The sequence below is a fragment of the Chiloscyllium punctatum genome, chromosome 37, assembly GCF_047496795.1.
Source record: "Chiloscyllium punctatum isolate Juve2018m chromosome 37, sChiPun1.3, whole genome shotgun sequence".
NCBI classification, from domain to species: domain Eukaryota; kingdom Metazoa; phylum Chordata; class Chondrichthyes; order Orectolobiformes; family Hemiscylliidae; genus Chiloscyllium; species Chiloscyllium punctatum.
The window spans coordinates 65054307-65082179 of NC_092775.1; the positions used below are offsets into that span (position 1 = coordinate 65054307).

The window sequence follows — 27873 nt, forward strand, 5'->3', positions numbered from 1 at the left end:
ATAGAGGTTTGAATTCCTCAATTGCTGGACATCTGAACACACAATTGTCAAAATATACTTCAGTGGTGCATTATTTGTCACTAACTTTTACTTTAGGTTGAAAAACACAGCAAATGGCACCAACCTTGCTCACAACTAAACAGACCAGCTTGGATCAGAGGCTGCCAACCTCAGGGGAGTGGTTGAAATGGAGAGTCTGTCATGGTAGTGTCAGCCAGAGCTGGAATTGAACCCATGCTTTTGGCATTAGGTTGCATCCCAAACTAGACACCCAGCCAAGGTCCCAGATTGGCTTCTCACCAAAAGTGAGCACTGGTGGAGATGCCCAGTGTGCAGACAATACATGAACATTTGTATTGGAAGGCTCCTGCCTGGCTGCAGCCACAACAGTCTGGGCTTATTTTGGCCACAAATCCTAACCGTAATGTTACCATATTTTCTTTTTCTTTTCGCTTATTTTCGTGAAAGTGTAAAACTATAAACCGATACCCAAATTATACTGAAATCTATCTTTTCTGTGAATTAGCAGGAGTATGAACAAACCTTAATCTGTAAACTGCTTATCAACCATTAAGTGAAATGTAGTTCCAGTATAACTCTTCACAGTAAATGAAGATCCAACTGTGGAATCATGGGCTTTCTGATCAACACAGACCCGATGAAATTCACCCACAATATTCTGATCCTTGATATAAGTGATGTAAAAAAGGTGTGACACAATCAGGTTTTTAACAATCACTTCACACCATTCACTATGTCCCTTTGTTGAAGTGCAAACAACTTTTCTTTAAGAACGCCTTTAAAATGGTAGAGGACTTCATTATTTTTCCCTCTGGGCTCTTTATTCCTGATGAAGGGCTTTTGCCCGAAACGTCGATTTCGAAGCTACTTGGATGCTGCCTGAACTGCTGTGCTCTTCCAGCACCACTAATCCAGAATCCGATAGTTTCACTGCCCAGCTGTCAGAAAGAGATATCATTTTAGTTCAAATTGCTTTGCAGATACTTTTCACATTCCTCAACCAGAGAGAAAACAGTTATATTTTATGAATATCATCATACCTGAGGAGTCAATAAGTAGGTATCTGCAGTTAAAATACACCAGTCTGTCCCATTCTCTATGCAGTTTACATTTATCCCTTTCTGTGCCAGCTGTAACATGGAAATTAGTCCATTTACTTTAGTTCTCTGTAAATTAGTTCTTTACTCAATTTTTTTTTCCTTTCTTGCAAGCTTCTGCTGGCTAAGGATTGTGTTGACAGTCAGAAGAAATCTCTGAAGTTCAAATTATAACTCACCTCTATCTTGGTGAAAGTGTGAAGGAAACTAAAACAAAACATTGGACAGGCTGCGTGGCATTATTGTAGGGAAACAACATGTAGTTAATAGATTAATGCTGCTTAGCCTTTTATAAACTTAATCAATTTATTCCATCTACCTTTGACAATTGCCAGGATATCAAACTATCATTTAATATGCAGTCCAATTCATACAGGATGTGGGACCTTGTAGAGGTTTATAAAATCATGAGGGACATAGATAAGTTGAATAGCAAAGGTATTTTCCCTAGAGTGGGGGAGTTCAAACTAGATTGCATATTTTTAAGATGAGAGAAAAAGATTTAAAAGGGACCTGAAGGGCAACTTTTTCACACAGACGATGGTTCACGGAATAAACTGCCAGAGCAAGCGATAGATGCAGGTTTGGTTGCAGCATTTAAAAGACATTTGGACAGGTACATGCGTAGGAAACGTTTAGAGAAATATGGGCTAAATGCAGGCAAGATGGACTAGTTTAATTTGGGAAATTTGGTCAGCATGGATGAGTTGGATGGAAGGGTCTGTTTCCATCCTCTATGACTCTATCATTGTTCAAACAATTGTATTTAAGCTTTCATTAGGCAAAGGATTAGGAAACATTTCAAACTCACAGTAGATAGTTCTTTTTATGCCTTCTCCAAACTATTGCATTTATTTTTCTATTCGCCTTTTGTTGTACTTTTGTGCTATTCAGCTTCACATGCTGCTCTGCTTCAGGTGGATACAGCGAGAAGAAATGGAGCCTTTTAATTCTTTAAAGATTGCAATGCCTCTATTTAACATCAATACACAAATAAATTTTCCAGCAGCTTAGTGTTCCCACCAACAAGAGAGATCTTGGAGATTCAAGATGGCGGCGACTCAGCAAGTCTGAGTCTGTAGTGCTCTGCCCAAGACTCAGGCAAAGTGGGCTGCCCGCCTCCACCACACCTACCAAATAATTTAAAATAACTTTTATGTAATACAGCTAGTCATTTTGCACCAAACTTGAGTAGTTTAGTGCTTTGTTAAAATGACTAAAGGAAAGAATGCCCGCAGCTCGCAACAGACAGGAACCCCTCCCCGGCTGCAGCTGGGGCGTCCGCAGCCGTCCCAGGGGACTTACCTACGGTGGCGAGTCTTGTTCCAGTGATTTCCAAGCTTGAAGAGAAGATCGATGCCTTTATAGAAGAGCCCAGGAGCAGGTGGGAATCGTTCTCGGTCGCGCTGCAAAAGCACGACCAAGACATCGGAAAAATTGAGAATCGAGGTCGTTGAAAAAATATTCGTTTGCTAGGCCTTCCCAAATGGGAAGAGGAAGGCCACCTTGCAGTGTTTCTGGAGCAGTGGCTCCTTCAGATGTTGAAGCTGGAGGCTGGATCAGGCCAGGTAAGGGTCGAATGGGCTCATCGGGTTGCAATACGCAGGCCCAGGTCGGACCAGCACCCCCGCCCGGTCCTGATCCGGCTGCAGTGCTACAGAGAGAAGCAAATGCTCCTGAAAGCCTCCAGAAATCTTGGGAAAGATTTCCAAGCCATGACTTACAAAGGATCCAAGATTTGTTTCAGGATTCAATCTGTTTCAGGAATTTTTCCCAGCTTTGGTCTGCAAGAGGAGGGCGTTTGATAAAACAAAGAAGCGTTTAAGGGATTTAAACATACAATACTCCCTGCGCTACCAGCGACGCTACATTTTAGCCTCGGATCGCTGGAGAAGGCCAAGGAATTTTTGGACTCTCTTAAATAAATTGTAAGAGTTAATTTGTGTGGTGAATGATGTTGTTCTGCACCCTCCCCTTCCCCGGTTTACCCTTTTTCATCTCTTATTACCTTTATTGCTTAATATTATCTCCGGGGGGTAGGAAGGGGGGCTTATTTGTTTTCCACTTTGCAATTTTCCTTTTTTTATTTATATAGGCCAGGTGATCTAGTATATTCAGGTGAGGAGGGGTGTCTGCCTTGTCCTACCTTATCTCTTTCTTTCAGAGCAGGGTTGTTTCCCCCTATTATTTTGTGTTTCTACACTTAATTATTATCTGCTGTGACTGTAATTTTATTGTTTTATATGTTTATAGGTGTTGGTGTGGGTGGGGGGGAAGGGTACTCACTGTCAACTTTAGCTTTATAGTACACTTGAACTTTCTTTATTTTATTATGGGGTGCCTGGGTGAGGATGGGGCACTGGTTGGGAGAGGAGATGATGGGTTTTCGGAAAGGAAGTGATGCCCCCTGGAAACAAGGGGGAAAATCTCCATTTAAATAGGTTTTACATTTTTTTTCTATTTAGAAATAGTTTTTTATTATATTGGAGTGAGTGTATTAAAGAATCTCTATTTTTGTGAATTTTCTATGGTCTATGCTTGGGGTGTTTTGGATGGGGTTTCTCCTCCCGGGGGGGTCTCGGACTTGCCTGGACGATTATGGTTAGTCATTCGATTAAATGGTGCACCTGGAATGTCAAGGGGAATAATTCACCAGTCAAAAGGAAGAAAATACTATCAAACCTCAAAAAAGAAAGGGTTGATATAGCTCTCCTACAGGAGACACATTTACTCGATAAAGAACACTTGAAATTACAACAGGGTGGATTTGATCAGGCCTTCTTTTCATCTTTCAGCTCAAAAAGTCGGGGAGTAGTCATTCTCATTCAGAAGAGTCTCCCTTTCAAAATCCTAAGTCAGATAAAAGATGAATCAGGACGATATATACTGATTATGCCCTTACAAATTGAGAGGAATATGGGATTTTAACCCTGCATTGTCCCCCGGCACATCCTTTCAAATCTATAACGGAAGCCTTCTCCAAACTGATGGCTCTCTGTGCTCGTCATACAACTATAGGGGGAGATTTAATTGCATTATGGACCCGGAGATAGACAGGATACCTAAGAGTACTGCGGGTGTATCCCCCAGATCCAGACAATTGGCGGATTTGAATAAAGAGTTAGGATTAGTAAATGTGTGGAGGTGCCTCCACCCACAAGGCAGAGATTTCTTTTTTTACTCTAATCCACATAAATGTCACACTAGAATTGATATGATTTTTTTGCCCCCTCAACCTTCTTGAATTCCATATCATCCTGAAAAATAGGTAATATAATAATTTCTGATCACACTGCTGTGTATATGGAAATCAAGATTAGGAACAATGAAGCATCCCCCCCCCCCCCCCCCCCACCAACATTGGCATATGGATTCTTTCTTAATGAAGGATAGTAAATTTATAAAATATTTTTCTCAAGAATTTAAAGCGTTTTTGTAAATTAATTCAGGTACGGCCAGTAACCCATCAATGATGTGGGAGACTATTAAAGCTTATGCGCAAGATCTGATCATTTCATACTCGGCGACCCAGAAAAAACTAAAAGGAGAACAACAGCGTCTACTTGAGGCTCGCTTAATGGCAGCTGAAACAGCGCACGTTGATAGACCTTCTATTGCTAAATTACAAAGGATTACGGCCCTTAGGACAGCCCTGAATGCTGCACTTACCCAAACGGCAAAGAGGGAAATATTATTTGCAAAGCAAAGATTATATGAATTTGGCAATAAACCTGGTAGATACTTAACATTTCTCGCAAGGAAAAAAAGGCCCCTCAAACTATCACATCCATCAGGGAAGGTGCTGGTACTCTGACTGATGATCATAAAAGGATCAACACAATCTTCAGAAACTTTTATTCTGATTTGTATAAATCGCAGGATTGTGAAGATAGAGCCAGGAGGATGCAGTCCGTTTTTAAAAGCCTGGCCTTTCTGGACTTAACCCCGGGACAGGTATCGGTCCTGAATGCTCCCCTAACAACCCAGGAAATACTTAACGCAATCGGGCAGCTTCAGAGCAGTAAGGCACCTGGTCCAGATGGATTTCTGGTTGAATTCTACAAAGAGATTCTAGGAGTATTAGCTGGTCCACGTATGGACATGTATAACTACTCATATCGTCAGGGCTGCCTCCCGTCTTCACTGAAAGAGGCAAATATCTCCATTATTCTCAAAAAAGAAAGGACCCAAAAGATTGCGCATCATACAGACCAATATCCTTGCTAAACGTAGATTTTAAAATTCTTTCTAAAACATTAGCATTGAGGCTGGAGAGGGTATTGCCATATATCATAATAGAGGATCAGATGGGGTTTATCAAGAGCCATAGATCATCTAATAATAGTAGAAGGGTTTTGAATGTGATTCAAGTCTGTCATCAGGAAAAAATACAGGGAATAGTAGTCTCATTGGACGCGGAGAAGGCATTCAACAGGGTTAAATGGTCATACCTGTTCTACACATTGGAAAGGTTTGGCGTTGGAAAGGTATTTGCTAAATGGGTGTCAACATTGTATAATGATCCCAAAGCAGTTGTGATCACCAATGGATTAGGCTCACGATAGCTTTAGTGTGGGTAGGAGCTGCCGTCAGGGATGTCCTCTCTCACTGTTGCTATTCACGCTAATAATTGAGCCAATAGTGGAAGCTATACGGGCTGACTCTAATATAATGGTCCCGAGAGTTGGTACAGGGAAACATAAAATTACCCTTTATGCAGATGATGTTCTCCTTTTTCTTAGTAATCCTCTGATGTCCGTGCCTCGCTTAATCCAAGTTAGAACATAGAACATAGAACATAGAACAGTACAGCACAGAACAGGCCCTTCAGCCCACGATGTTGTGCCGACCATTGATCCTCATGTATGCACCCTCAAATTTCTGTGACCATATGCATGTCCAGTAATCTCTTAAATGTCCCCAATGACCTTGCTTCCACAACTGTTGCTGGCAATGCATTCCATGCTCTCACAACTCTCTGTGTAAAGAACCCGCCTCTGACATCCCCTCTATACTTTCCTCCAACCAGCTTAAAACTATAACTCCTCATGTTAGCCATTTCTGCCCTGGGAAATAGTCTCTGGCTACCGACTCTATCTATGCCTCTCATTATCTTGTATACCTTAATTAGTTCCCCTCTCCTCCTCCTTTTCTCCAATGAAAAATGTCCAAACTCAGTCAACCTCTCTTCATAAGATAAGCCCTCCAGTCCGGGCAGCATCCTGGTAAACCTCCTCTGAACCCTCTCCAAAGCATCCACATCTTTCTTATAATAAGGCAACCAGAACTGGACGCAGTATTCCAAGTGCGGTCTAACCAAAGTTTTATAGAGCTGTAAGAAGATCTTATGACTCTTAAACTCAATCCCCCTGTTAATGAAAGCCAAAACACCATATGCTTTCGCAAGGTTTGTGAAGGTTTGTAGCTCAGTTTGAGGTTTAGGGTGTAGGTTTGCTCGCTGAGCTGTAGGGTTGATATCCAGACGTTTCATTACCTGGCTCGGTAACATCATCAGTGGCGACCTCCAAGTGAAGCGAAGTTGTTGTCTCTTGCTTTCTATTTATATCTTTCTCCTGGATGGGGTTCCTGGGGTTTGTGGTGATGTCATTTCCTGTTCGTTTTCTGAGGGGTTAATAGATGGCATCTAGATCTATGTGTTTGTTTATGGCGTTGTGGTTGGAGTGCCAGGCCTCTAGGAATTCTCTGGCATGTCTTTGCTTAGTCTGTCCCAGGATAGATGTGTTGTCCTAGTCGAAATGGTGTTTTTTTTCATCCATGTGTAGTGCTATGAGGGAGAGAGGGTCGTGTCTTTTTGTGGCTAGCTGGTATTCGTGTATCCTGGTGGCTAACTTTCTTCCTGTTTGTCCTACGTAGTGTTTGTGGCAGTCCTTGCATGGAATTTTGTAGATGATGTTGGTTTTGTCCATGGGTTGGACTGGGTCTTTTAAGTTTGTTAGTTTTTGTTTGAGAGTGTTGGTGGGTTTGTGTGCTACTAGGATTCCGAGGGGTCTCAGTAGTCTGGCTGTCATTTCTGAAACTTCTTTGATGTATGGTAAGGTGGTTAGGGTTTCTGACTGTGTGTGATCTGCTTGTCGTGGTTTGTTCTTGAGGAATCTGCGCACTGTTTTTTGAGTATCGGTTCTTCTTGAATGCGTCGTATAGGTGGTTCTCCTCTGTTTTCTGAAGTTCGTCTGTGCTGCAGTGTGTGGTGGCTCGTTGGAATAGTGTTCTGATACAGCTTCGTTTGTGTGTGTTGGGATGGTTGCTGGTGTAGTTAAGTATTTGGTCAGTGTTTGTCGGTTTTCTGTATACGCAGGTTTGTAGTTCTCCGTTGTCCTTTCTATCTACTGTGACGTCCAGAAATGCGAGTCTGTTGTCAGTTTCTTCCTCCTTGGTGAACTTTATGCCCGTGAGGGTGTTGTTGATGAGGTTAAATGTCTCTTCTATCTTGTTTCATTTTGTGATGACAAAGGTGTCATCTACGTAGCGGACCCACATTTTTGGTTTGATGGTTGGTAGGGCTGTTTGTTCTAGTCTTTGCATTACCGCTTCTGCTATGAATCCTGATAGCGGAGATCCCATGGGTGTGCTCTTGATTTGTTTGTAGACGGTGTTGTTGAAAGTGAAGTAGCCAGCATGTAGCCACCAGGATACACGAACACCAGCTAGTCACAAAAAGACACGACCCCCTCTCCCTCATAGCCCTACACATGGATGAAAAAAACCACCATTTCGACTGGGACAACACATCTATCCTGGGACAGGCTAAGCAAAGACATGCCAAAGAATTCCTAGAGGCCTGGCACTCCAACCACAACGCCATAAACAAGCACATAGATCTAGATGCCATCTATCAACCCCTCAGAAAACGAACAGGAAATGACATCACCACAAACCCCAGGAACCCCATCCAGAAGAAAGATATAAATAGAAAGCAGGAGACAACAGCTTCGCTTCACTTGGAGGTCGCCACTGATGATATTACCGAGCCAGGTAATGAAACGTCTGGATATCAAAACTATAGCTCAGCGAGCAAACCTACACCCTAAACCATATGCTTTCTTAATAACCCTGTCCACTTGGGTGGCCATTTTAAGGGATCTATGTACCTGCACACCAAGATCCCTCTGTTCCTCCACACTGCCAAGAATCCTATCCTTAATCCTGTACTCAGCTTTCAAATTTGACCTTCCAAAATGCATCACCTCACATTTATCCAGGTTGAACTCCATCTGCCACCTCTCAGCCCATCTCTGCATCCTGTCAATGTCCCGCTGCAGCCTACAACAGCCCTCTATACTGTCAACGACACCTCCACCCTTTGTGTCATGTGCAAACTTGGTGACCCATCCTTCAATCCCCTCATCCAAGTCATTAATAAAAATTATAAACAGTAGAGGCCCAAGGACAGAGCCCTGTGGAACACCACTCACCACTGACTTCCAGGCAGAATATTTTCCTTCTACTACCACTCGCTGTCTTCTGTTGGCCAGCCAATTCTGTATCCAGACAGCTAAGTTCCCCTGTATCCCATTCCTCTTGAACCTCTGAATGAGCCTACCATTGGGAACCTTATCAAATGCCTTGCTGAAGTCCATATACACCACATCCACAGCTCGACCCTCATCAACTTTTCTAGTCACATCCTCAAAGAACTCGATAAGGTGAATGAGGCATCACCTGGCCCTCACAAAGCCGTGCTGACTGTGTTTAATCAAGCCATGCTCTTCCAGATGGTCATAAATCCTATCCCTCAGAATCCTTTCTCACATTTTGCAGACGGCGGACGTGAGACTTACTGGTCTGCAATTGCCAGGGATTCCCTATTTCCTTTCTTGAAGAGCGGAATTACATTTGCCTCTCTCCAGTCCTCAAGTTATTAATATATTTAGTGCATTCTCAGGTTAATAAATTAATTTCTCAAAATCGGAGGCCATGCCGATGGGTGGTCTTGCTAGTATGTCCCACTTATTGGACGGATCCCACTTTCCCTTTCAGTGGTCTCTAAAGGGTTTCTTATATTTAGGCATTTTTACCACCCCAGTATTTGGCCAGCTATTCAAGGTCAATTTTGTGCAGGATCAGGCAGGACCTTCAATGTTGGGAGGATCTTCCAATTTCCTGGCTAGGTCGAATAGCTCTAATTAAACTGAATGTCTTGCCCCCCCCCCCCCCCCCCCCCATCTCTTATACCCTATGAGAATGCTCCCGGTGATGCTGCCGAGGCCAGCACTGCGCAAATTGCATGGTTGGCTGGGTTCTTTCATCTGGAATCGTAGATGGCCCCTCATTAAGTTAAGGAAGCTACAGCTTCCACAGGCAAAGGGAGGGCTGGATTTTCCAGACTTTAGGAAGTATCAGCTGAGTTCCCTGTTAAGCTACATAGCCGATTGGGTCTCGTCTGAACTGCAATCAATCTGGCTGGACATTGAGGCTTCTCAAGTAAAGTGCCCTCTTATTAACCTCTTATTTTTAGATAAGATGTAAATCATTATGGACCACTCTAAAAACCCTATAGTATTAAACACAATTAAAGCCTGGAATATAATGCGGCAAAACGAGGATAATTCACATAAAACATCCCCCTATACTCCCATAGTGGGGAATGGGGTTTTCAACTGCGGCTCACAGACGGCACATTCAAATCCTGGAGGTCCAGGGGGATTTCCTGTTTAGGGGGTCAGTTTGAGGAGGGGGTCCTGATGTCTTTTGAACAGCTGCATCAGAAATTTGGATTACCCAATGGAGACCTCTTTCAATACTTCCAAATTCAAGATTATATACAGAAGAAGACTAAGCTATTAGATAGTCTTTATAAATCAGATAGAGAACGTAGAGTGTTGTGGCCAATGGGTGTACCCTCGGTCAGCATTCTTTATCATTTATTACATAATGAAGTGTCGGAAGACATGGACCGCCTGATGAGAACATAGGATCAGGAATTGGGGCTGGAAATTTCTACAGAAATATGGGATGACATCTGGGAAAATGCCAGAAAAATCTCCATTTGTAACAGAACCCAGGCCATTCAGTTAAAGATACTCGATAGGGCTCATATCGCACCGGAACGATTCGCAAAACTTAGGGCAGGAGCATCTCTAATGTGTCCCAAATGTAAATCAGAGGTGGGCAGTCTTACACACTGCTTATGGACATGCCATAAGATCCACAAATACTGGACCAAAAGTACCAAATGCCTTGACAGAAATCTTGGCAATGGAAATTAGAGTAGATCAAGTATCTCTTCTCCTGGGCTTCTCGAGCTTACCTTCTCTGGATGTGCACGGGAGGAAATTATTTTCCATTCTCTCCTTTTGCACAAGGAAAAATATCTTAGTAAACTGGGTGGCTGAGGGCCCTCCAGGGCTTCCGAATTGGCACAGATTAATCATGGAATGTATTCCCCTTGACTTCCTTACAAATATGGTGCACCAAAAAACTGAATTATTCTATAAAATATGGCAGCCCTTCTTGAATTACAGAGATGCAGATATTTTGGTCATTTTGTCAAGGGCTTTCATCGAGCTGAGGTAACGGTTCTGGCTGGTCTGTGTCCTCTTGGGGGAGGAATCCCGCATCAATACGGGTTTTATTACGATTTGATGTTAATTCATTCCGAGCATGTACTTCACTATTTAATTACTATGTTATCCTTTTTTCTTTCTCTTGAGTAATGTAAGATATTTGATCATACATTCTGGTTAGATTAGTAGTTTAGATTAGTAGTGAGTTGAGTTTTGTCTTTTTTTTCTCTGTATCTCTTCTTTTTGTTTGACACGTTTTGGCTATTATTTATTTAAGATTTAATTGGATATTAGTGTTTGTACTTGTGTTTTTTATTTGTAAGCTTGTAAAACATGTTAAATTTTCAATGAAAATATCTATTAAAAAATAAAAGAAAAAGAGAGATCTTCAATAACAAACATCACTCAAAAAGGTAAAGTGCCAAACCATCCAAACTGATTCATGATGAAACTACTGCCTTATAATTGTCAACTGAAAAGTGACCGTGACCTATCGGGATACACACTGCAATAACGAGTTTAGCACTGAATGTTTCAGGCCATTTGTTAAACAAATACCATGTAGACTGAAGCAGCAGTAATGCACACATCATTGGCTTTAAATATCTCAATTAATTTTTACCTAGATGCACAAGTATCTGTATCCTACACCATTTCAATCTCACCTGCGTTCCAATCAAGGTGATCATTCAATCATATGCAATACACAGGTTCCCTGTGAAGTCTCACTTTGGTCTGTAGACATCCAGTTAATGTTGAACTTAATTCTCAGCCAACATCTTGCCTCCTTCCATTGTAGCAAAGATTACGCAAAATAGAACCACCACTGTGACATACAGAACCATATAAATTCTGGGCAGATCACAACAACAGTGCTTCACTCGGTGGCTACCCAACACTGAGGGTGTCACCCAGTTGGGAGAATGAAGCGTATGCATAAAAATCAACCTGCTTGGCGAACCAACCAACAACTTCAATCACAACCCAAGCTACAGATCTTCACAGATACCTTAATTATGCTGCCTTTTAATAACTATCTACTCCAGCACTTCCAATCAATCGTTCTGCATGTTCTTGTCTGAAGCTTGTCAATTTAACCAAACCTTCACCACTGGTACCATCAATTCATGCGGCAAAGTTCTCAAGGCCTATGAGAAGCTCTGCCATGTAACATTTGCCATCTCTAACGCATTAAAGGTGAATTAGCCCATTAAAATGTACCAAATCCATCATGCCAAATACAGCAAAGATAACTTGCATAACAATTAAACTTCTTCCTACTGTTGCTAAATAGTTTCATTATATTTATGTCACATCCTCAACATCACATGATAAGGGAATAGTTTACACCTTACATGTTAATCATCAAAGTGCAGAAGAATACTGTTCCATCAAACTAAGAGTAACTGAAACAACTAAAAAACAATTTTAACAGTGCATTAGCTCAAATTATGCAGGAAAGTGTGCATAACCCTGATACATTTTTGTGGCCAACTTCATTTTTGATAAAATATTTTAATACTTTAAATCGCATTGCTCATACAATTCTCTCAAATTACACTTGATTGAATCTGTTTAACAGGAGTCAGCTCCTTTCCCCTTCTGCTCTGCAAAATGATAACCTGTGACAAAATACCTCACCCATAAGTACAAAAAGAGACACTAAATGAAAACTTTCATATGCAATATGTAAATATTTGTGTGTTCATATATTTAGGGAATATACCTTAAGGACACCGAGGTATATTTTCTTAATATTTGAACATACAAATATTTAATCTTTACAGTCAACACTCCTTACACAACACCCACAGGTAAAAATTCTTATACTGTTAAAAGATCAAAACCAGCAACAATCAGATTAATGCAATACCTTTGCAAATTTATGTCTGGTTTAGTCAAATGGGATGCAAAATACTAAATAAAAAAGTCTATAATAACATATTTAAAGGCAAACAATCAGTTTGTATCCTCCCTTCATCAACTCAGAATGTTCGAACTGTCTAAACAGCATCCTACCCAGACCCACACCCTTACCCTATCTCTATCACCCTACATGTCTCACGGCTAATCTACCTAGCCTACACACTATGGGCAATTTAGCCTGGCCAATCCATCTAATCTGCACATCGTTGGACTGTGGGAGGAAACTGGAGCACCCAGAGGAAACCCACACAGACACGGGGATAGGTTGCCCAAGGATAGAATCTTACTTGGGTCCCTGGTGCTGTGAGGCAGCAGTGTTAACCATTGAGCCACTATGTCGCAACATTTTGTTTTAAAATTTTTTACAAGTGCCAGTATCATTTTGAAAGCCAACACTAAATACCACAGAATTAGACTGGGTTTTAATACTGAAATCTGTTAAATATTACCAAGAATACTATCAGGGATAACACACAACTAGTTTAATGAGGTTTGAAACATAGAATTAGGAACTTCATGGCAAAAAGCTTTGATCTTGTAAAGAGTATATTTAATGTTAAAGAACAGTCACCTGGGTGTTGAAAGGACAGAACCATCAAATTACCTGCCTTTAGATCTGGTACTATATAAAGCAACCAAATACTGACAAACCCATAAATCTTTACTTCCTGCTACAGAATCACTGTTAATCTAATTCGGAAACAAGGTCACTGTCAACAAAATGTGTTCTGCTGGAGTTAGCTCTTTCATAATTCTTGGCAGACATACTAAGATATTTTGACATGTGAAAAATAATCACTTACCAGAGGGTGTTTCTAGCATTTTGCTTGTCTGGATGTACAAAACTGGTGCAGGAGAAGCAGCTGCCCCTTTTCTACTATCTCTTACCCATTGCCCCTCTCCCATTAATGCAACTGCAAAGGTCGGCATGGTAACCATATGCTAGATTTTCTCTCCTCTGTCACCCTCACAGTTTATAAAAAGAAATCAACCCAAGATAGCCTTGGAGTGGAATCATGTGACTCATTCATGTATTTTAGCACAGCTTGTTCCATTCTCACCTGCTTCACTGTGGAATTAAGTCTTTTCTTCACGTCGATTAAATTTTTAAAAAAAATCAGGAGAATAAAAATTGCAACCAGTGAAATTCAATTTCTAGAATGTGGTGCACTTATTTGTAATAGGACAACAACCCATGTAAGAATGGAAAAGCAGGAATAGGCCATTCAGCCCTTTGAACCTGTTCTGCCTTTCAAATGGATCGTAATGGGAGGTCATGCTGCAGCTGTGCAGGATATTGGTTAGGCCACTTCTGGATTACTGCATTCAACTCCAGTCTCCCTACAATGGTAAGTGTTTTTTTAAAAAATTATTTGTGGGACCTGGGTGTCGCTGGCTGGCCAGCATTTATTGCCCGTCCCTAGTTGCCCCTTGAGAAGGTAGTGGTGAGCTGCCTTTTTGAACCGCTGAAGTCTACCTGCTGTGGGTTGACCCAAAATGCCATTATGGAGGGAATTCCAAGATCTTGACCCAGTGACAGTGAAGGAACAGTGATATCTCTCTAAAGCAGGGTGGTGAATGGCTTGGAGGGGAACTTGAAGGTGGTGATGTTCACATATGTCTGCTGCCCTTGTCGTCCCAGATAGAAATGGTCATGAATTTGGAAGGTGTTGTCTGAGGATCTTTGGTGAATTTCTTTGATGTTGTGAAACTTGAAAGGGTTCACAAAAGATTGACAAGGATTCGAGGTTTTCTAATAAATGGAGAGGCTGAATAGATTGGGGCTATTTACCCTGGAGTATCGGAGGCTGAGGGGTGACCTTTTAGAAGTTTGTAAAATCATGAGGGGCATGGGGCCAATTTTGACGGTATTAGGCAGGAACTTTCGAAAGCTGATTGGAGGCAGATGTTCGCAGGTAAAGGGACGGCTGGAAAATGGGAGGCCTTCAGAAATGAGATAACAAGAATCCAGAGAAAGTATATTCCTGTCAGGGTGAAAGGGAAGGCTGGTAGGTATAGGGAATGCTGAATGACGAAAGAAATTGAGGGTTTGGTTAAGAAAAAGAAGGAAGCATATGTCAGGTATAGACAGGATAGATCGAGTGAATCCTTAGAAGAGTATAAAGAAAGTAGGAGTATACTTAAGAGGGAAATCAGGAGGGCAAAACGGGGACATGAGATAGCTTCAGCAAATAGAATTAAGGAGAATCCAAAGGGTTTTTACAAATATATTAAGGACAAAAGGGTAACTAGGGAGAAAATAGGGCCCCTCAAAGATCAGCAAGGCGGCCTTTGTGTGGAGCCACAGAAAATGGGGGAGATACTAAATGAATATTTTGCATCAGTATTTACTGTGGAAAAGGATATGGAAGATATAGACTGTAGGGAAATAGATGATGACATCTTGCAAAATGTCCATATTACAGAGGAGGAAGTGCTGGATGTCTTGAAACGGTTAAAGGTGGATAAATCCCCAGGACCTGATCAGGTGTACCCGAGAACTCTGTGGGAAGCTAGAGAAGTGATTGCTGGGCCTTTTGCTGAGATATTTGTATCATCGATAATCACAGGTGAGGTGCCGGAAGACTGGAGGTTGGCTAACATGGTGCCACTGTTTAAGAAGGGCGGTAAGGACAAGCCAGGGAACTATAGACCGGTGAGCCTGACCTCGGTGGTGGGCAAGTTGTTGGAGGGAATCCTGAGGGACAGGATGTACATGTATTTGGAAAGGCAAGGACTGATTCGGGATAGTCAACATGGCTTTGTGCGTGGGAAATCATGTCTCACAAACTTGATTGAGTTTTTTGAAGAAGTAACAAAGAAGATTGATGAGGGCAGAGCAGTAGATGTGATCTATATGGACTTCAGTAAGGCGTTCGACAAGGTTCCCCATGGGAGACTGATTAGCAAGGTTAGATCTCATGGAATACAGGGAGAACTAGCCATTTGGATACAGAACTGGCTCAAAGGTAAAAGACAGAGGGTGGTGGCGGAGAGTTGTTTTTCAGACTGGAGGCCTGTGACCAGTGGAGTGCCACAAGTATCGGTGCTGGACCCTCTACTTTTTGTCATTTGCATAAATGATTTGGATGCAAGCATAAGAGGTACAGTCAGTAAGTTTGCAGATGACACCAAAATTGGAGGTGGAGTGGACAGCGAAGAAGATTACCTCAGATTACAACAGGATCTTGACCAGACGGGACAATGGGCTGAGAAGTGGCAGATGGAGTTTAATTCAGATAAATGCAAGGTGCTGCATTTTGGGAAAGCAAATCTTAACAGGACTTATACACTTAATGGTAAAGTCCTAGGGAGTGTTGCTGAACAACGGGACCTTGGAGTGCAGATTCACAGCTCCTTGAAAGTGGAGCCACAGGTAGATAGGATAGTGAAGAAGGCGTTTGGTATGCTTTCCTTTATTGGTCAGAGTGTTGAGTACAGGAGTTGGGAGGTCATGTTGCAGCTGTACAGGACATTGGTTAGGCCACTGTTGGAATATTGCGTGCAATTCCGGTCTCCTTCCTATCGGAAAGATGTTGCGAAACTTGAAAGGGTTCAGAAAAGATTTACAAGGATGTTGCCAGGGTTGGAGGATCTGAGCTACAGGGAGAGGCTGAATAGGCTTAGGCTGTTTTCCCTGGAGCGTCAGAGGCTGAGGGGTGACCTTATAAAGGTTTACTAAATTATGAGGGGCATGGATAGGATAAATAGACAAAGTCTTTTCCCTGGGGTCGGGGAGTCCAGAACTAGAGGGCATAGGTTGAGGGCGAGAGGGTAAAGATATAAAAGAGACCTAAGGGGCAACGTTTTCACACAGAGGGTGGTATGTGTATGGAATGAGCTGCCAGAGGATGTGGTGGAGGCTGGTACAATTGCAACATTTAAGAGGCATTTGGATGGGTATATGAGTAGGAAGGGTTTGGAGGGATATGGCAGGTGGGACTAGATTGGGTTGGGATATCTGGTTGGCATGGACGGGTTGGACTGAAGGGTCTGTTTCCATGCTGTACATCTCTATGACTCTATGACTCTATGATAGGGTGATAGCCAAGGCCTTTTCCCTGGTGTGAGGGAGTCCAACACTAGAGGGCATAGATTTAAGGTTAGAGCAGAAAGATTCAAAAGGGACCTAAGGCGCAATCTTTTCACACAGAGGGTACTGTGTGTATAGAATGAGCTGCCAGAGGAAGTGGTGTAGGCTGATACAATTACCATATTTAAAAGGCATCTGGATGGGTATACGAATAGGAAAGGTTTAAAGGGGTATGGGCCAGATGCTGGAAAATGGGACTACATTAACTTAGAGTATCTGGTCAGCATGAACGAGTTGGACTGAAGGGTCTGGTTCTGTGCTGTACAACTCTATGACTATGACTTTATAACTGACCAATATCGGTATTGGTTGCTTTTATTTTAAACTTTGGCGTGGCCTAACTGCCATTGAGCTGAGGCCTCAATGCTGTGTGAAGAAATCTTGTGGGGAAAAGAAGCCTTATAAAATACATTAATGCAAAGCCTCAGCATTTGCCTACCATCTGTACCCATCTCCACCCTCAGTGTGATGTCACATTTATGGTTGAACACAAAATTGAACACAATTTGGAAAGCATTGCACTGGTAACAACTGAGTGGAAAGAGTTCCTCAATCTTTATCACTCAATGTCCCTTACACCAAAACACTCACATCCATTGTATTTGTCAAACAGTTGGACTGCGTTGTATTTGCCTCAAAGTTGGTAATTTGTTCCACTTTTTTTTTACAAGTCAGCAGCTTGATGATTCATTCATGATTTTGTTTATCACATTTCCAAGTAACCTCATTTATCCTCTCCGTTCTACTGAAGCTTTGATCCCCAGCAACAACATAAGGCTTTAAGATCTAGGAACAGAAGTAGGCCATTCAGCCCAATGAGCCTGTTTCACCATTCAATGAGATCGTGGGTTATCTAATAATTACAACTGCGCTTTAGTTGTTCTTCCCCACAATTGATGATTCCCTGATTAAAAATCTGTCTGTCCCACCCTTAAATATATTTAACAACCCACAACCTCTGCAAACCCTTGTTGTAATGATTTCCAGACTCATTACCCTTTGGGAGAAGAAATTCCTCCTCATCTATGCCTTAAATGAGTGACCCCCTTACTCTTGGCTTTTGCCCTCTGGTCCAGGACAGTCCAGTGAGGGCAAACAGTCTTTCAGCGAAGAAATTTTGAAGAAGATTCCCTGAGAAGAAACTCAAATGTTTCAAAAAGGTTGCCTCCCATTCTTCAAAATTCCAATGAGTACAGGCCCAAACTATTCGACCTCATAAGAATATCCTTCCAGTCAAAGAATACCCTTCTGTACCTCGGATCAACCAAGTGAACTTTCTATGAACTGTCTCTAATGCTGGTCTATGGACCTTAAAAAGGGGGACCAAAACTATTCACAATATTCTAGTTGTAGTTCAACTGTTGCCTTGTATAGCTTTGATGCGGAGCTTCCAGTGTTGGACTGGGGTGGACAAAGTTAGAAATCACATGACACCAGGTTATAGTCCAACAGGTTTATTTGAAATCATAAGCTTTCAGAACAAAGCCCTTTCCCCAGGTGCAGTAAGAGAGAAGAGCACACAGTCACAGAATGTATAGGCAGAGAGATCAAGTGCAGAGAGATCAAAAGATCATAGAATGGTGAGGATGGAGTGTGGAATATTAAGTCTCTGCAGGTGACCAGAGTGTCAGATGATGTAAATAGAGTGTCAACAGCTGAATAACATGTGAAGGGTTGACCTATAATCTGATGAATCAAGATTAGAGTGGTGCTGGATAAGCACAGCAGGTCAGGCAGCATCCGAGGAGCAGGAAAATCAACATTTCAGGCAGGAGCCCTTTATCAAGAAGGGCTCCTGATAAAGGGTCCCTGCCCAAAATGTCAATTTTCCTGCTCCTCAGTTGCTGCCTGACCTACAGTGCTTTTCCAGCACCACTCTAATCTTGACTCTGATCTCCAGCATCTGCAGTCTCACTTTCACTTATAATCTGATGAAATGAGGTGGAGAGATAATTACAAAAAGTTAAAAAATAAGGTGATGCTGGAAACAAACTCAATGACTGGAATAACATGATAAGTGTAAGAATCACATGCTGAGGGTCTAACCAAAGTAATAAGTTAATCCAAAACTGTACAAACTAATTAAGGTAGAGATATCTTAAAATCATCAAGGTGACATTGTCAAAACAGGACAGTAAGGAAGATTTTACAGATACAGAACAGTGTGGTGTGGTCACTTGTAGCGCAACACGAACCCAAGATCACAGTTGAGGCTGTCTTCCTGGATACGGAATATGGCTATCAGCTTCTGCTCAGTGATTCTGTGTTGCTGTGTATCTCAAAGTCTGCCTTGGCAGGATGCTTATGTGTAATAAAGGATAACGTTTTCCTCTCCCATTGAGCTTAGATTTCAGAATATTTCAGGTAAAGTCCCAGAACATGACTTCAGGAGCCCAACGTGCTCCCGCCCTCCTCCAGCTTTCCTTGGAACAGTTTGCAAATTCAGCATGAAACCCCCATAGTAGGCTGGAGGGAAATAGTGGAGATAACTGAAAAGAGAATTCATAACCTTTTTAAATCACGGATTTCTTTGTTTGCAAAAGTAATCACATTCCAAATTCACCAGAGTCACTGAGGTGAATGCACAGGTTTCTCCTTTGCAGCTGACAAGTTGAAAAATCCTTAACCAGTTCCATTGAAGAGCATCAGTTCTGCCCAGTGAGAGGCTGCTGTTCTAAGCACTTGTTCTTTCACAGAGTGTCAAGAGTTAGTAAAAACAAATCACACAACACCAGCTTACAGTCCAACAGATTTATTCAGAAGCACTAGCTTTCGGAGCGCAGCTCCTTCATCAAGTAGTTGTGGTAAATAAGACCATAAGACACAGAATTTAGAGCAAAAGATTATAGTGTCATGCAACTGAAATGATATATTGAACAAACCTAGTTTGTTGTTGTCTTTCATCTTTTAGAATGGTTTACAGGTTTCAGTTCATTAATATGTAAATCCCAGAACTTCTTTTACGTCACCTTCTCGACATAACCTAAGGTTTTATAACAAAAGATAACATCTCAGCTCAGACAATGCATTAAAGGTGTGAGGTTAGTCTGTCTGTATCCCAATTTTGAGTCAGACTGGTTCTATTTCCAAAATGGAATTTACAAAATATTACATGGATTGACTGCCTGCAGTTTGTGCATGTTTTCATCAAAATAGAATGTATCTGTAAATATAATTCTGCAAATACAAATTCACCTCATAGACTTATATGTGTGTGTGTGTTTGTGTGCATGAGGGAGAGATAGAGGGAGAGAGAGAGAGAAAATGTGTATGTGAGTGTGTGAGTGTGAGTGCACATGAGTGTGTGTGTGTTTGAAAGCTTGATAAAGTGTGTGCATGGGTGTGATGGAGTATAAACCTGTGAGAGGGCGTGTATGTGGATATCTGTGTGGGGGATGTCCGTGTGTGTGCATGAAAGAGAGTGTGTGTATGAGAGAGGGTCTGTGTGAGTGTGAGTATGTGAGAGTGTGTGAGACAGGGAGAGAGAGAGTGAGAGAGTGTATAGTGTAGTGGGGCCACCTATAGTGCGACTTGAACTCAAGGTCCCAGTTGAGGCCATCCCCATGAGTACCGATTTTGGTTATCAGCCTCTGCTCAGCCACTTTGCATTGTTGCCTGTCCCGAAGTCCATCTTGGAAGATGGTCACCTGAAGATCCAAGGCTGAATGTTCCTGTCCACTGAAGTTATCCCCGACTTGGAGGGATACCCTTGCCTAGTGATTGTTGTACAGTGTATATTCATCCGTTGTCAAAGCATCTGCTTGGTCTCACCAATGTACCATGCCTCGGAGCTTCCTTGTCTGCAGCGTATGAGATAGACAAAGTTAGCCAAGTCACATGAGTACCTGCTGCGTTCACGGTGGATGGTGTCCCCATGGGTAATGGTGGTACCCGTGTTGACACTCTGACACATCTTGCAATGGTTGCCATGATAGGGTTGCGTGGTGTTGTGTCGATGTTGTCCTGAAGGCTGGGCAGTTTACTGTGAACAATGATCTGTTTAAAGTTTGGTGGTTGTTTAAAGATGAGAAGTGGAGGCATAGGGAAGGTCTCAGCAGATGTTCATCCTCGTCAGTAATGTGGTGCAGGCTGCGAAGAACATGGTGTAGTTTTTCGGCTCTCTTACACACAAACCCTTACATACTCACACAACCATGCCGACCCTCTCTCATGCACATATTCTCTCCCATACACACACACATACACCCACGCAAACACCCTCTCACAGGCTTATATTCCATCACACCCACACACACACTTTACCAAGCTTTCACAATGCAAACACACACTCTCTCATGAGCACTCACACTCACATGCTCTCTCTCTCTCTCTCAAGCACATGCACACGCATATAATTATATGGGATGCATTTGTATTTGCAGATACATTCTATTTTGCTCAACAAAATGCACAATCTGCAGGCAGTCAATACATGTAATATTTTTTTAAATTCCACTTTGGAAATACAGGTAGAACCAGTCTGACTCAAGATTGGGATACAGACAGACTCTGACCTCACCCCTTTAATTTATTGTCTGACCTGACCTCACCTTTTGTTATAAAACCTTGTTATCTCAAGAAGGTGACTTAAAAGAAGTTCTGGCATTTACATATTAATGAACCAAAACCTGCAACCCACTCTAAAAGGTGAAGGATTTAGTAACACTCCGGGTTTGTTGAATGTATAATTTCAGTTGCGTGATACTATAATCTTTTGCTATAAATTCTGTATTTTTTGGTCTTATTCTCCGCAACCACCTGATGAAGGAGCAGCACTCTGAAAGCTAGTGCTTCCAAATAAACCTGTTGGATTATAGCCTGGTGTTGTGTGATTTTTAACTTTGTCCACCCCCAGTCCAACACCAGTTCCTTTGCATCACATCAGGTGTTAGTTAGCACAGTATTCTAAGCAGCAGGTTTACAATATAAAGTAACTCCAACAGTGTGCTTTCAATTCCTGTACCACTTAAGGTTATCATGAAGGGCTTTCCTTCTCAACCTCTCCCTTTGCCTGATGTTCATGTTAAATTATCAGCTGTTGTCTCTCCCTAATGAGAGCAGCCCAAGATCCCATAGCACTGTGGTGACCATTAGTTTTCCATCACTGCTTGATAAGTGATTGTCAAAATCTTTGAAGGCACTCACTTGTTTAGCACATCACGAGCTGTTACAGACTAACCTGCTTCCAACCTTCACTGGGTACAGATCACACCATCATCACTAACAGCATCAAAAGACACCATCTCCTCAATAACCTGCCCTTCACATGAACAGAGAGGATGGACACTGAGATCCAGCTCCAACGTGAAGACTGGTAGACATTTATAACTCCATTCTACAAATGGCAATTGATGTGACATTAATCATCTAATGTTCTTGTGACGTTAGTAGCCACTTTTTCAATAGTCCATTCTCTAGCAATTTGAGGGCTGTCCCTATTTTCCTTGTAATATCAAAGGTTGGGACTTCAATGCTTGAGTCAGTTACTAGGTCATGATTGGTGACATTCGTAGTCAATCTGGAGATGAGACATTGATAGGGGACGCTAACATCATTTTCAGGATGTGGATTGTGTTGCAGTAGAGGCTATGGGATTTCAGATCAGTGTGTGGTAAATCAGGCAAATTGATAGAATTAAGTCACAGGTCAGCCATGTTCTCATTGAATGATAGCAAAACAGACTTGAGCGGTTAAATGACCTATTCCTTTGTAAAATACACCATTCTCAGGTTAAATAAAAATGGATTGAAATGGTTTGGCAGCACTGGCACCAAGACCAAAACAACCAAGGAAAGACAGCAACCTTTTGAAAATCAAAATTCATGCCTAAAAGATTTCATTTACACAGTGAGAGAAAATGAGGTTGAAAGCAAGGCAGGCTTTTTCATAAGATATCTTAACAACAGAAAACGGAAAGAATTTATTGCAAAGTCCACTCTTTTCAGCAATATGACACCAGAGTTTGTACTAAAATCTGCTGAGCTTCATCACAGACGTACTTCAAGGAAGGTGACTATGTGGAAGCAAACCACACATTCAGTCACTGCACTGCACAGTCTGTTGGACGTTTGAACATCAACCTATCCAGCATATTAAACTGGACTTCTTAAAAAGCGTTTTTTTACTCCCATCCAATTCCACCACTGATTTACACATAATCAAAACTCGGAATGTATCACATCTTCCCCTTTATGAGGCAGTCCTGTAAGTGTTTTCAATGTTAAATAAACCACATTTGTTCTTTTCATTTCTATTCATTTGTACTTGCATGTGATACCATTGTGTAGTGCTGTACTAGCACTTTTCTGGGCTTGAGTGGCTTAAATAACATCATGAAGGTCATAAGTCAGCAATGACACTCCTACGACTTATTTGTATAGCTGACAGAGCAACTATAGTTCAATGTCAACATTAAAAATCCATTCAATAGCTTCAAACTGACACTGCAAACTGTTGTGATGCTATCAGCAATGGAACTCTGTGAGCAAAAGTTAGGAACTTATTTCCTTCACTGTTATTGGGTCAAAACCCTGGAATTCCTTTCTAACAGCATTATGGGTGTTTGTATACCCCAAGGACTGCTGACATACAAGAAGGGCAATCAGGAGTGGGAAGTGAATGCTGGCCAACCTGTAATGTCACATCCCACGAATGACTCCAAATGCAATGCAGATAACGATCTGAGAGTTACAGTCAATTGAGCCGTTCCTCAGGTTCCACTTGTTAAGAAAGTGACCACATCTTGAAGGGCCTGTTTCCACACTGTAAGTAATCTAATCTAATCTAATCTAATCTAATCTTTCCCAGCTCTTTCTCAAGTGGTCGAGGATCCAGATTTTCCACACAAGACAGAAATCTGGGACTTCACCACTTGGAGTCAACTAGGAGTGTGCCATTGAGATGTGAGACTACAGTTGGTTTGCAGGATGTCATGAGATCTCAAGACAATAGTTTGATTTGTGCGTGCTGCAAGATGGCAGCCTCCAGTCATTTCAGAGTAAATGTCATACAACAATTGCAAGCCAGAAGGAACAATTGTATAGATCCCAAAAATTGTCTTTTATAATAGGAAAATATTATTTGCATTATCATGTACACATTAAAAGTTACACAAAATACAGATGGCTGGACCCATTCATTGGCTGTTCTCGTTCATGGGCTGTTCAATACCTCTGTACATTGTAGTCTTTAAATTGGGCTGATCACTCACTGGTCTGCATGCGCATTGTCAATGACTAGTCATCTGAGTGATGTTTCTCACTGGGAAGTATCATTCTTGTGCCTTGATATCTGCTGTTATTTCACTTACGTTGTTGGGGTGCTGGATTGATCTATTGACTGTAGACATGGCAAGTTTGCATCTTTCTGACAGGCCCTGTAGTTGAATTTCTCAATCCTTCATGAAGCAGCATAATTCTTCACTCATAAACTGTAGGCCTTGGTCACTCACAATATCTGCAATACCATAACAACTTTCAGATATCCAATAACCTCACCAGCAATAATTGAAATGAGTTGGTCCACCTCGTAATGATCAGAAAATCAATCTACTGTGAAATGATAATCAATTCTTACCAATATTAATGGATTTACTCCCATTTTCATCCACAGACTGTCTGGGTCATGTACCATCACCAGCTCTCTAGTTTCTTACCTTAGTACTCATTGTTTGGCCTGTACAGCACATTTCTTGCCTTCCTCAACTTGTCTCAATTCCTTGGTGGATGTGCTTCATTGTCTCTCCTTGTAGCCTCCTGAGTAGCTCTGTTTCCTTTGAACAATAAGTCATGGGCTGTCAATTCATCTCTATATACTCAATGTGCTTTTGTACCAACGGATGTGTCTCTAGGCCATATTTCACCATAACATTCTGCAGCACTGGGAAAGCTGAATCTTGTTGAGTAGCTTGCTTGATTTGAGCAAAGTGCTTTTCTGTTAGATTCAATATCCCTACTAGATTGATGACTTCCACACCAAGTCAAACTGCTGCTTCATGTTGGACCCTCAAGATTTCATACACTATTGTGATATTCTCCACCTCTGTCAGGAATGTTGCTCTGGACTGCATGCTTGGAACGTAGGTCTGATCCATTTGCTTGTAAGTCAAATCAGATGGTTTCTCTGTAACAGACATTTGGGAGCAGATGGTGGTAACCTTTGGAAAATACTTTGAAGTGTTTTGAAATCATAATTGACTGTCATTGCATCTCTTCCAAGTAAATATTGATGAAAATATGCACAAGCAGACGCAATCCACAGGCACTCTTTCTCCATCTGAGCATAGTGTCACTTCATTGTATTACTGCCACGAATGAAGGTGCAGCCTATCTGTTATCATTCCGCATTAAGGTTGCTCTAGACCTGTCTTACTGCCTTCACACTGCAGGGTGATATACCATTTATGTCAACAGTAAATTAAAGGGAAAGGCACCATAATCTTACCAGACCATAATGGTGCTATCTCTTTAGGGAGATAGAGAGAGGCAACGCTGGAGATTTTAATCTGTGGGACACCATACCTCAGGGCAAGGGGAGAGGTTGAGAAGGAGAGTCCTTCATTATAACCTCAGCCAGTGCAGGAAATGAAAGTAAGCTATTGGTGTCACTGCATTAAACTAGCCATCCAGCCAACTGAGTCACTGGTGCTTCCATCACTTCTTTGTGCCGTGTGCCCCAATAACACTTCACATCCTTGGCTGTGAGTTAACAGAATGATTCACAAATTGGAAAGAATTTTGCCAAGTTGATGACAAATGAAACAAGTTATTGAACAGCTTTTACATCTTGTTCGCTGTCACATCACTGCTACAGCTTTCACGTTTACAGAATCTGGGCAAAGGCCTTTCACTGCCAGGACATGGACCTGATTTTGGGCATCTTTATTAATAGGTTCTTCTTGGTCAACTTCAGGTTCACCTGATGCGTTCTGTTGAACAGTCACACTATATCGCTGACCATATTCAAAATTGTTTCTTCCATTGCGCCTCTGCTCCCGTAAACTAACAAATTATCCAGTATAACCTCCAGTCCATAAACTTCACAAATTATCTCATACTGTCTACTCTGATACTCCTCTGGAGACAAGGAAGTACCAAACAACATGTACAACCATCTGTATCTCCTGCATGGCTTCCAAAACATATTTTAAAAGCTGCTACTTTCATCCAGCTTCACTTGACAGTAACAATACTTTGCATTGACGGTAGGAAAGATTTTAGCATTTGCAAATTATGGTAAAATTCCTTTGCTGGTTAGCATGTGGTCTTGAGCTTTAGTTAGAATCTTTAGATCAATATCCTATCAGCTCTCTGGGCTATTTCACTGTTACCATGTTGCTAATCCCTTTCTGTAGTAGTTGTCACTTTCTTGATTGCTCCCTTCTTTCTCAGCTCTTCGATCTTGCCTTTCTGACTGGCCTGAGGCAAGCAGAAATAGTAGATGCTGAAATTGTCTTGTATTTTCATCAGCTTTGAGATGATATTCTCCAGGAAGTCATCCTAATGTAAATACATTGCTGTCTATGATCTGGAATTCCAGATTATTCACCATGTCACTGCCCTGGACTCTCAGAGTAATCTCTCAATATACCCGCAACCTCAATATCAAGAGCTTCATGTTTGGAATATCATGTCACAGGGATCCACTTCAGACAGGTCTGTGAAGCACATGATGCTGCACCAGTATCTTTCGGAAACTTTGTATTGGCCTGATGTTCTCCTTCTGCAGTCATCCCTCCAAATGTCACAAAACATTCATCACTTATCGACTTGACTGACCAACCTGCTTTATGGTGTACAGTGCGATTTGTCAAAATCTTTGACATATCTTTCCAGTAGCTAGCTGTACTTGCTTGTTTTGCAGCCTGATAAACATACACTCAGCTAATTGCAGTGAAAACATGACATTCCCCATGTCAGATATGCCTTCTTCTCCTCTGCATGATGTCCTCCACAGAATGTGTATGCTGGCCTGTGGGCTTGTGTTTTTCAGCATTACACATGCACCAAACAACCCCACCATCTGGTGGCTGACCACTTCAACTCCCCCAATGGCGTGCACGGCCTGGGCCTCCTCCACCGCCAAATCAAAGTCACCTGACAACTGCAGGGAGAACGCCTCATCTTCTGCCTTGGGACCCTTTAACCACACGGCATCAATATTGACTTCACCAGTTTCCAAATCTCCCCTCCCCCCACCTGTATTCCTGATGAAGGGCTTTTGCCCGAAACGTCAATTTTCCTGCTCCTCGGATGCTGCCTGAACTGCTGTGCTTTTCCAGCACCGCTCTAATCTAAACTCTAGTTTCCAGCATCTGCAGTCATTGTTTTTACCACCTTATCCTTGATCCAACCCTACAACTCAGCACCGCCCTGTTGACCTGTCCTACCTCTCCATCTTCCTTCCCACCTATCTGCTCCACTCTCCCCACCAACCTATCACACTTAGCCCCCACTTGCATCTACCTTCCCCCACCCCCACCCCCTAGTTATCTCTCATCCCCCTTCCCACTCCATATTCCTGAAGAAGGGTTTATGCCCAGAACGTCAACTCTCCTGCTCCTCGGATGCTGCTTGACCTGCTGTGCTTTTCCAGCACCACACTTTTCAACTCCATTTTATAAGGCTGGCCTATTCTGCCATAAATATGTTCTATCTGCTGATTTACAACCTCAGCACTCCTGTACATGTTGATCTTTTTTTCTGCCAGCAAGTTCCTCCTCATTCAGTAGATGCACTTTCACTCTGGGATCTCTTATGCTTCATAGATCACCTCTTGATTTTGCATATTCACAAGATTCTGTGACCTAAGTTAATTAAGTCACATATTGATCAATGGACTGTCTTTAACCTTGAGCCCTAATATTGAGCATGTGACATTTATAAATTGCGCTTGGGGTACAATATATACATTTGAGGTTTTCAGCATTTCTACAGTCTTTTTTTTCCTGTTTTCAGAGAGATTTAGGGTGAAATATGCCTTATACCAGTGTCGTCTTAAAATGGACAAAAGGGTAGCCACGATTAGATACTCTGGATTATTAAGAAGATCTGTTGTAATTTTATTTTTTTTACCATTGCCTGTTGAAATCAAAAGTCATCTTTCATTTCTACCGGACATGGGAGAGGTTAAATTGCAATCATTGTGTCTTGCCCAGTGTTTGACCTGTGGCCTGTTTTTGTCCTTTTTCAGTTTCTTACGGTTCCCTGTAGCA

At 41.9% G+C, this 27873-nt stretch overlaps 1 protein-coding gene across 3 annotated transcripts in view; it reads right to left on the reverse strand.

Moving 5' to 3' along the window:
• LOC140463166 (solute carrier family 12 member 5-like) overlaps positions 1-27873 on the reverse strand; it is a 1088806-nt gene that overhangs the window by 1024076 nt on the left and 36857 nt on the right. The window contains exon 1 of one of the 3 annotated variants that reach the window (XM_072556940.1): positions 13372-13405. The exons of the other annotated variants lie outside the window; for them this stretch is intronic. Within the exon in view, the coding sequence (XP_072413041.1) occupies positions 13372-13390 (19 nt within the window). The 5' untranslated portion in view covers positions 13391-13405. Of the gene's footprint in view, positions 1-13371; positions 13406-27873 lie in introns of those variants that run through there. 3 annotated transcript variants of the gene reach the window in all.